Source organism: Cannabis sativa, chromosome 7 (assembly GCF_029168945.1).
Source record: "Cannabis sativa cultivar Pink pepper isolate KNU-18-1 chromosome 7, ASM2916894v1, whole genome shotgun sequence".
NCBI lineage: Eukaryota > Viridiplantae > Streptophyta > Magnoliopsida > Rosales > Cannabaceae > Cannabis > Cannabis sativa.
In genome coordinates this window covers 26,386,068-26,396,703 of record NC_083607.1, presented here as the reverse complement: position 1 = coordinate 26,396,703, position 10,636 = coordinate 26,386,068, and the positions used below count along the sequence as shown (strand labels likewise).

Here is a 10,636-nt window from a genome sequence, read left to right as displayed (position 1 = left end):
AATAAAATCACGTAAAACTTATTTATCTATTATCTACAATCATTTTACAGTATTATTTAATTGTCAAACAAGACTTATTTATTAGTTATCTAAAATCTGAGTTAACAATAGCAATTAGCTAAAATAATAGCTTGCAGCTCAATCAGAACATCTCTCACATTTGAAACACATCTAGGATTAAAATTAAAAAAACAAGTCAGCCAACAATTTACCTTCAAAACACCTATATCCATTTGCTTCCACTATTCAAAATACACAACAGTAGAAACTGTTGCAGCAGGTTCACTCAACCCCTTAGCTTGAACAATCAATTATTATGCAAGATGCACAATTGCACCACTAACCCCTTCAACCGCACAGTGTTTGTTATTCTCAACAACCAACAACAATTTGATGCTGAGCCATCAAAGAACAAAGAACACAAACCAAAAAAAAAAAATCATGTCACAAAAACAAGACTAATCGCAATAAGTTAAACAAAAGATACTCAACCATGTCATAAAAACAAGACTAACTACAGTAGCAAAAACTTAATCGCGATAGCAAAATCCAATCGCAGTAGCAAAACCCAATCACAGTAGCGAAACCACAGACCCCAACCAAGCCACGCCTAAGCGCAAGGAGAGCCAGTAGGCCTGGCTGGAGAAAAAAGACAACTTTCAGCAACTATGGGTTTAAGAACAATAACCCCTAATAGAAGATACAAAATATAAGGAGAAACACTAGCAATAATAATTATTATTTCATTTGCACTAGAAAAATTTTGGTTTTTTAATTTGTAAAAGAAGTTAAACAAGAACTAAGTAAAAGCTTCTGTAAATATAAATAAATAGAACTGCTATCTTATCTTATCTAAGAAACAATAATAATACACAACTCAAAAAGAGAGAAGAAATTGAATCCCAAACCAAGAAATAACCCTCAAATGTTTAATTTGTACACAAACGCATGTAGTATATAGATATATTGAAACATAATTGAAGTCCTCAAACACTCTGCTTTAAGTTTCAATATGTTGACATCCTCTTCATTTCCTGATTCCCCAAACGCCTCTCCGAGATGCATAATGGTTCCCAAAACACTGATGGGTATAATTTCTACCCTAGTTCCCATGAGTCATGACCATGTCATGAAATTAGAGTCACACAAGTTAAGCATTTTACCTATCATTACATAAGAAATTAAACCCCCTCGCATTATGACATTAAGTATTAACAGCAACAGCATGACTAAGGACAGAACAAAGCACTGCATATAAAGAAACTTGTCAAAGATTTCTAGGAAAAGCATTGTACCTGAGGGTTCACGAACCAAGACTTAGTCTCTTGTAATCACCATGCTTGCCATTCCCCCCATTGACATTTAAGTCACTGCAACGTTTTCGCACATGTATTTTCCTGTCACTTCTGCAAGCGCCTCTATTAAGGACTTTGGGTCGAATAGAACACCAACTTTTGGGTCACGTACGGAATTCACATAGATCTGTATCAGTAACAATTGTTTTTTAAAAGTCCTTGTTCATCAGAAACGTAAAGTACTGGAAGTTGAGTCACTAATAAAGCTACATACCGAAGCCAAAATAACACAGCAGTTTCCGAAAAAAAAGGAAAAAGAAAAACAACAATAACAATAACGACAACGACAACAATAATAAGTAAACCTCACAGAGTTGATTTAATTTTGAAAAATCCATAATTCTGACCCCCAAAGTAAACCAAATCCGTGATCAAAGACGCAGTCTAGTGCTACTTCACCTCTCCTCAATAAGTCCCAAATTCGAATGCCTCCTCCCAGTATCGAGGAAAAGAAAAAGGTTTTGTTACTCGAGTTTGGGACTTATTGTGAGGAGAGGTGAAGTAACAATGTCAATATTTTACCCAAAGGATGACAGACTACATCATTGTTTAATCAAATCATATTATATAATATTATATATATATATATATAGAGAGAGAGAGAGAGAGGGGGATGACAACAATAATTTTATTAATCTCTTAAACAGATCAGTGAGCATGCATACCACATCAAATATTCCTTGAGCAGCCAAGGTTTGAGCGTTTACAGGAATTTCACCATCCTTGGGAACCAAAAGGGTATTGATGTATTGTCCTGGCTACAAGGAAAAATAAATGCTATTTCATTTTTTGGGTGAACCAATCGCTGGTATTCAAAAATGAAAATAGGATGATTCAAAATGAATATAAACTTTAACAAGGTCTCCTCTGGTATTCTACTTACAAGGTTTTTTATACAATGTTGACGATCTCCGTGCGTTCGATTTAGTGCATCTGTAATAGCAGTTACAAAGCAAGACGCTGAAAAACCACTCGTTTCACGATCATGAGTGCCATTTAGTAGAAGTACCTTAATATGGGAACAGGGTACGAAATAAATGAATAATTATAATTATATCAGAAACAATCAAAAGTGAAAAGACAAAAGAATCGGATTCAAATCTCCAGCAGGCAAAAGGACATTCTTGAGAAGTCAAAATTTTCAATATATAACTAGGGATGCAAATTTCTTATAATTTCTACCAGCTATAATAGACAGTTCAACAGTTGATGGAAACATGCCTTAGGACAGGACCTTGAAGATATAATCTCCCCAATGCCAATTAATACCTTCAAAAGCAAATGATAAAATGACATCTTGAGATCCAAACAGAAACAGAACCAAAATTGACGATGCCAGAATGCTTGAAGCAAAAATAAAAATAAATGCCTTAAACAAAATCATTAAGATTTGACATAAATTTAGACTGCATCAAAAGTGATTAGACAGAGATTCAACAAAGGGCAAATTGAGCTCAGCTGCTCAAGGATGTTACCAGTGATGGACAGATAGACGTAAAAAGAGATCCCATAGCATAAACAATGCAATCCACATTCCTCAACTGCTCGAGGACGGCCTGGTTTGCTGCAGGGAAGACCTAATCATAAAAGATGATTACAATTAGGATCAACAATTGTAACCCAAGCAAAATTACTAATAATAAATAAAAATTAAAGGTCCATATAATATACAAATTTGTGTCATTTGCAAGAACAACTTGTGTTTCTGTTCTTCCTTTCTTGTTAACATGAATTACATAACAGCCAAAAGATCTAAGGACTCTTATAAACCTCACATGCTCTCCATATTTGTTTCATTGTCAATTTGGCAAGGACAACTGTCCAATTGCACACCAAAAAGAAAAAGCAAGCTCGGGAGAAACATGTACCTCATGCAGTAAATTTTGACCCTCACTTGACATGTAGAACACCCTCTTTATTCTTGAAGAAAGTTCTGGAACTAAAGATCTGACCTGGTCAAAAGTAGCTAGCATTTGAGCCGATGAAAAATCAAGTAAACTTGATTCTAGCACAATCAAAAATAAAAAAAAGGCACACACACAAACTCAAAAGGTCTCTCTATCTATCTAACATCTAATATGGGAAACTTCAATAACTTCGTCCATCGGATTTGAAATCAACACCACCTAATGTTTGCCTAGCACACAAATGGAAAACCAAAAAATTGGGTGACTAATAAATATTTTGGCCTAATTTCAAAGCCACCACAAATCTTTTCCACTTCTGAAGCACCACAGCACAGCCACCATCATTCACAAAATATTATTAGTCAGGATCAAACGTCATTAAGAATAAGTTTAGATGTTTCAGATGACAATATACTGAACAAAAGCAATTACAACACCACCAAACAGAACAGTTGATGAAAACTATTCTACCTTGTTGATAGGTTCCATAGATCCGTTGGTTGGATGAGAAATTGCATTCTGACCCCGTATGACAGTCCCATCCTTGATGACAAAAATGTAGAAAAGAGTTAAGCAATAGTACCCATATTGATGACTTAGCCATGACAAATAAAGCGAATATAGGTTAAAAAAGCCTAAAAGGAATCAAAACAATAAAGCTTCTCCATTAATGAGTAACTTGGTATTTAATCAATTAAAATAATACAAGTAATTAAGCCAAAAAGGTGTCAGAACCAGAAAGATGAAACGAAGACTTTGACATGTAAGGACTGACATAAACACAACTAAGAACTTGCAACATAAGATTTCTTATCTAAACTATCATTTTAACATGCTATCAGTTCCATACAAGTTTCATTGTGTGGTTTCCGTATACATTTTGCAGATGGATAAAAGTACAGATCAAAATCCCACCATTAATTCACATCCTAATGTCAGCCTGTCGTTGCTTGAAATCACTGGGAGGACCAAACTTTCAGAAGGGATATCTGAAACACGTGAGAACAAAAATATTGCAGCATCTAAAGACTGAAAAAATATACGCGCTCCTGCGAAAAAGAAATTGCCAATGCTGCGAACATGATGACGTCAGTTCAATTCAGAAATGTTGAGCTTCAGTCTGATTGATGAACTTATTAAAGGGAATCACAAAAACTTGTAAAGCAACAATACATACATATACAGAGCGATACCAAAGATTTAACTACAATTAAAAATGAAAAGTGTTACCTGCCATTGCTAAAACAAAATGAATCATCAGCTCGTCGAAGAATCTGCATTAAGAAAAGCCAATTGGAGAGCTTAACTAAATTACTAAAAGTTAAAACATTTGAAAAGAATTATAAAATTGATACTGTTTCTAAGGAAGAACTAAAACAACGGCTATACTGTTTCTTAGGAGAAACTAAATATCCCATTTTGGTTCCATCCTTTATAATGCAAAAAAGGACAACGATAAAACATGTAAAAGTTCCATTAATAGAAGCCACAATCCAAACAGCAATTATAAATGCAGAACATATTCGAAATGCACCTAATGTTCACCTGGTTCTGAAAATAAACCAAAAATGCACGTATTGTTTCCCTGTAAGGTTTCGATACACCTCTCCACAAAGAGTGTTCGCCTTCAACAATATTATACCTATAAAAGACAAAATAAGTGTATTTCACAACATAGGTAAACAATAAAATTTTGCATCACAGAGGTATTTCTGAGTGGTCTCAAAAAAATAATTTCTATGACAATATTATGGAACCAAAACTCGTATTTCTGAGTTATAGTGTAAAAATGGAGAGAAAAATATTTGTTTGTTATTTTTGTTTCTTTTCAGTATACAATTAGTACCACAAAGCCAATCAGTATGCAACTAATACCCTTAATTACAGAATAAAGAACAGTAAATATAATTAACTACAAATCCTATAAATATGGAAACTAAGAAATTACAGCTACAATCAAATCATAGGATTTGATTTCTTCTTATATTATAGATATTAGTAGTCCAAACTTGTTTACTATGAAATCAAATACTCACTCCCATAACCCCATTGTGAGAATATCAGCCAGTTATTGATCTGTACGTACATACCTAATGTTGATAATTCCTCCATCTATCTTTAGAAGAGTCCCGTACATCACTATGAATTTTGTTCTTTTAAAATTGTTATTTAAGGTGGTCCCCATATACCACTATGAATAACTGTAAAAGGCTGAGATGCTTTGGATGGAATAGAATCGAAAATAGCACAAGTATGTTTAGCGAACGGACAAATTTCACATTAAGTATGCTCAAGTGTTTATTTTAAAAATTATGCTGCGGGCTAAGCGTGATTGTTCTATGCAATAGAGTGATTGTTCAGCTTGTAGACTTCGGTTGTTCTAAATAGGCATTGAACCATGCTCATGTACACTTCTTCTACTCACCCATTCAAGAATGCATTTTTTACATTAGGTTGATGCAGCGCCCAATCTAGGTTAACTGCTAGAGAAAGTAATACACTGATAGTGTTGAGTTTGAAAATCGTACCAAATGTTTCAGCTTAGTCAATTCCATAAGTTTGAATAAAACTGTTGGCAACTAATTAGGCTTTTTTAACTCTCAATAGATCCATTTGCATTATGTGGGTTATTTGGCTCGAAAGAAATAACAGAATATTTGAAGGGATTGAAGCCTCAGTTGAAGACTTGTGGGAAAAAGTCAGATTTTGGACAGCTGTTTGGGTTTATAAAACTAAAAGTTTTGAGCAGTTTTCGTTCTTAGATTTGAGTAGCGACTGGAGATTGTTGTGTAATGTGGTATAACAGTACATGATTTGTTTTAAATGTTTTATATGTTTGTGATAGAACACTTGTAATCATGGTATTCCTCCGCCACAAGTGAGGCTTTCTATATATGTCGGGGGAGGGGTCAAGCTTAGACTTTGGCCTCTTTCTCTTTTTCAAAAAAAAAATAGATCCATTTGCATTTTATTTGACAGTGAACACTCAGTTGCCCCATTACATTCTTGTCCGATGGCAACTCCACTAGTCTCCAAGTTGCATTCTATTTATATGCTCTTATCTCTTCGAGAACTGATGTTTTCCATAAAAAAGTACCAAGAACTTTGTTGATAATCCTAGAAATCACAACATTTGATAGACTAGAGATAAAAGCATTAAATGGAGATGACAATTTTGAATCGCAGCACACCCCTTCGCCTATAATAGTCTCTTCTGATCCCAGTGTCACTTTCCATAGGTTCCCATCTTGATCAATGGAAGCTTATTCTTGGTTGCCAAATCACTGTAGATAAAATTAAGGGTTGCTCCAAGTCGATGAGCACCACCACTACCCGGTTGGGCACCATACCATTAATCTTCATGGTTTTTGGAGTTGTCAATCTCGAAATTGAATTTAAGGATACTTCAACAGCACCTGGAGTCTCTGCTTGTTCGAGCTCATTTTCCTCATTGTAATCAAAGTTGCTGCAGGCTAACCGTGATTGTTCTATGCATGGTCTATGCTACTCTATTGCATAGAATCAAAAATAGCACAAGTATGTTTAGCAAACGGACAAATTTCACATTAAGTATGCTCAAGTGTTTATTTTAAAATAACATAGTGAACAAATATTTTAAACAAATCTCTCCTGAGGTAGCCTATTTGATAAGTGTGGTTTCCAATCAGCAAGCTTACCATGGAGAATCCAGCAAGTTTCTTTAGTGTGTGTTGCGGTGAGTATAATAAGGTCGTTCTCGAAGAGTATTAGGACTATGGGCAGCAAGAGCAAATTGGACTATATCAGCAGTAGCTGAAGACCCCAACATAACACTCTTGCAACTCTCCTCTCATCGGACTTCAGCAAATGATTCACGAATAGAAGGGAGAGCAACTTTTCCTAAAAACTTAAGAGATTAAAACTCTGATGTGTTTTATTTGATAGGGGTAGAGCCTTTAAATAGGCAGATACAAAATATAACAGATCTGTCAAATAAATACAAAATATTCTAGACTATTCTAATCACTAATAGACAGGAAAGGAAATGACTATACAAGGGAACAAATAATTCAGAATAACTGAATTAATATTGTACAATAAGTTTCCAAATCTTTACGAATTAGGTTCATATTTTCAACATTTCCCAACAATCGGCCAGGAACCTCATCAAGTTCACAATTAAGGGTGAGGAGAAAATCAAATAGCCTCTCATGATCAAGTATTTTTTGGTAGGCAAATGTATCATCAAAACATTTCCATTCAGGAACATAAAACATGACAATTTCTTGCCACATATTATAAAGAAAATTATAGTATTGGGTTACCATGAGAGAGTTTTGATGCTAATCTTGAAGTTTTAATTTGAGTTCAAAAACTTGTGTTGAGCTTTCCAAATCAAAGAACGCTTCTTGAACAATTTCCCACACCTCATTAGTTGTAGAAAGAAATAAATGTCTTACCAATATCTACCTCCATTGTGTTGATTAACCAGGGCATAATGAGAGACTTTTCAGCTCCCCACTAGGCATAGGGTGAGTCGGCAGCATCTGGAGTCGTATTTTAAGTCAAGTAGCCCAAGTGTCCCCTACCCCAGAGATGCATCTTGACAGATTGTGACCATCGAAGAAAATTTTGACCATTCAGTTTGTGGATAGTCATTTGGAAAGTTTTGTTTAAAGGTAGTGGGAGAAGGATCAGAACAATTTTTTAGATTGGGAGCAATGGCCAAATTGTTTTCTGAGGTGGTGGAATCTGATGTTTTCTGTAATGGCAACCCTGAGTAAATAAAGAAGGCTGAGAGTGAACAGGATTTTCGAAATTCTTAGGTTGAGATCTGATACCATGTGGAAAATAAGACTGACAATCTTATTCATGACGAATAATACCTATAAATAGGCATTGTACAACCTTAACAAATCTAGTACTTAATACCAAAATATTTAAAGCAAATTATAGAAATTCTAGCCCATAATAGAATAATCTAAATATAAAATTATTTATACAACTAGCTTTCCTATCATAATGATATCGAATAAATCCTAATAAATACAATATTTTCTACACTGCATTGAGATGTCCTTGACACAGATTATGCATATGTTGACTGACCATACTTACTGCAAAGGCAATGTTTGGTCTAGTTTGTGAGGTAGATAAGATTTCCTACTAGCTGTCAGTACCTTTCTTTGTCAACTGGACTTCCTTCAAATATTTTCCTCTTCTATCCGAGCGTCTCTTTTAAGAGGTCAAGATTACTTTCTTTGGGACACAAAAATACCTCTTGCTTCTAACAAATTCCACTCCCATAAAATACCTAAGTTAACCAAGATCCTTGACTTTGAACTCCTTTGCCAACATTTATTTGATCGAATTCATCTCTTCAATGTAGTCACTAGTGACAATTATGTCATCGACGTACAATCAGCCTAGCCTGGCTTGTATCCAAGCCCTTTGACTACTTTCAAAAAACGATTGAACCATGCTCGAAGAGATTGTTCTATGCAATAGAGTGATTTGTTTAGCTTGTAGACTTCTGTTGTTCTAAATAGGCATTGAACCATGCTCATGTACACTTACTCACCCATTCAAGAATGCATTTTTTACATTAGGTTGATGCAGCACCCAATCTAGGTTAACTACTAGAGAAAGTAATACATTGATAGTGTTGAGTTTGAAAATCATACCAAATGTTTCAGCTTAGTCAATTCTATAAGTTTGAATAAAACTGTTGGCAACTAATTAGGCTTTTTAACTCTCAATAGATCCATTTGCATTTTATTTGATAGTGAACACTCAGTTGCACCCTATTACATTCTTGTCCGATGGCAACTCCACTAGTCTCCAAGTTGCATTCTGTTTATATGCTCTTATCTCTTCGAGAACTGATGTTTTCCATAGAAAATAACCAAGAACATTGTTGATAATCCTAGAAAATCACAACATTTGATAGACTAGAGGTAAAAGCATTAAATGGAGATGACAATTTTGAATCACAGCACACCCCTTCGCCTATAATAGTCTCTTCTGATCCCGGTGTCACTTTCCATAGGTTCCCATCGGCATCTAATTGAATCACTGTGTATTTGTTTTCCTATAAATGAGAGGCTATGTCTCAGCATTCCATTAGCTGAGCTTTCGCACAAATATCGCTGTGTATACCCCGTTTTCTATCTAATGTAATCTAAATCTAGTATAGTAAATTCAAACACACAAACACATGAAATTCAAGGGGAGAATAACAAACAATAAACGAAACACTGCAACAATCTCATTTAATAATATTTAAACGCAAGAACCAGTTAAATACTTCATCAAACCAAGTAATGCCATATACGGAATTGTCTAGAATCCACCAAATTACTGTACTATTATTATAAGATAATTACTGAATTAATAGAAAGCAAACAATTTAAATGTAGGAAGAGAGTCACCATTCGCATTTGGCTTGGCGCGGATCGAGCGTTAAACGATGACCAAGGAGTCTCCGGACAGCAAGTGCCTCAGAAGTACTCTCATCAGACAGCCTCAAACATCTTGACCGGATATCACCAACCGCAGGGCCACCTGATCACATTAGAAAAGAAAACATCAAATAATTTAGATCGAACAGGTAAATCCTAATACGTACAAAAGATACAGAGCCCCATATGTGAGTAGTACTTACCGAGGACGCGAACAATCTCAGCCGTACTTCCTCCATCATCAGAAACAGGAAGAACATGAGCGACACGAGTGGTAAAAGTCTTGAGGTCTTCAACGACGCCATTGAAGGCAGTACCACCTGAGAATACGAGCAAAGAGGGCTGGGAGGGCCCAGGGTTGGGATTAGAAGACGAAGAGGAACGACAGTGGGTGGGTTTTGAGGAGGGAAGGTAGAGAGGAGCAGCCATGGAAATGAAAGGAAATGAGAAAGGGAGGAGTAGCGTGTGAGTAGTAGTGTTACAGGGACGGGGACCCAACCAAATCTCCGCCATATTCCCGCGTCTTTTCACAACCTCAAGTCACACTACTTCCTACCTTTGTGGACAACCTTACTCCTCCGTATAATTTTATTTTCTTTTACTGGATTTTCTGTACTTCAATGCAGCGTTTGGTATGAAAGGCTTAACATAATTTAATTTCCAACAATAAAAGAGAGAATATATTTGTTTGGAAACTTATAAGAGATTATTTCACAAATACTAAAAATACGGTTCTTTAGAATAATTAAATATTATAATGACTTTGACCATTTTATTTATAGAAAATACGATTATTTTATGTTGTACTCTTGTTAATTTGTTGTTGATTTTTTGTTATCGATATGTTATATTTTATGTTATTATGATGTTATTTTCATGTTACTTTTCTGTAGTTTCGTATTATTTTCGTGTTATTTCTATACAAAATCGTAAA

General features: G+C 35.1%; 1 protein-coding gene across 5 annotated transcripts; it reads right to left on the bottom strand.

Annotated features, from left to right (window-relative positions):
• Window positions 1-210: 210 nt before the first annotated feature.
• On the bottom strand, window positions 211-10,372 carry LOC115697721 (uncharacterized protein YNL011C). 5 transcript variants are annotated; one of them, XM_030624821.2, is made up of 13 exons: window positions 9,906-10,370; window positions 9,673-9,805; window positions 4,808-4,904; window positions 4,493-4,536; window positions 4,178-4,334; window positions 3,734-3,805; window positions 3,224-3,307; window positions 2,831-2,932; window positions 2,577-2,624; window positions 2,239-2,364; window positions 2,021-2,113; window positions 1,296-1,482; window positions 211-639 (listed from the first exon to the last, which is right to left on the bottom strand). In XM_030624821.2, the coding sequence occupies exons 1-12, from the start codon at window positions 10,213-10,215 to the stop codon at window positions 1,363-1,365; spliced, it is 1,386 nt and encodes a 461-aa protein (XP_030480681.1). In that variant the 5' UTR covers window positions 10,216-10,370; the 3' UTR covers window positions 211-639; window positions 1,296-1,362. The 5 variants fall into 5 exon arrangements, with proteins under 5 accessions (XP_030480681.1, XP_060974768.1, XP_030480679.1 ...); XM_061118785.1 differs by lacking the exon at window positions 211-639 and adding an exon at window positions 801-1,163 and having other exon boundaries at window positions 4,178-4,251; window positions 4,797-4,904; window positions 9,906-10,371; XM_030624819.2 differs by lacking the exon at window positions 211-639 and adding an exon at window positions 801-1,163 and having other exon boundaries at window positions 9,906-10,369.
• Window positions 10,373-10,636: the final 264 nt, after the last annotated feature.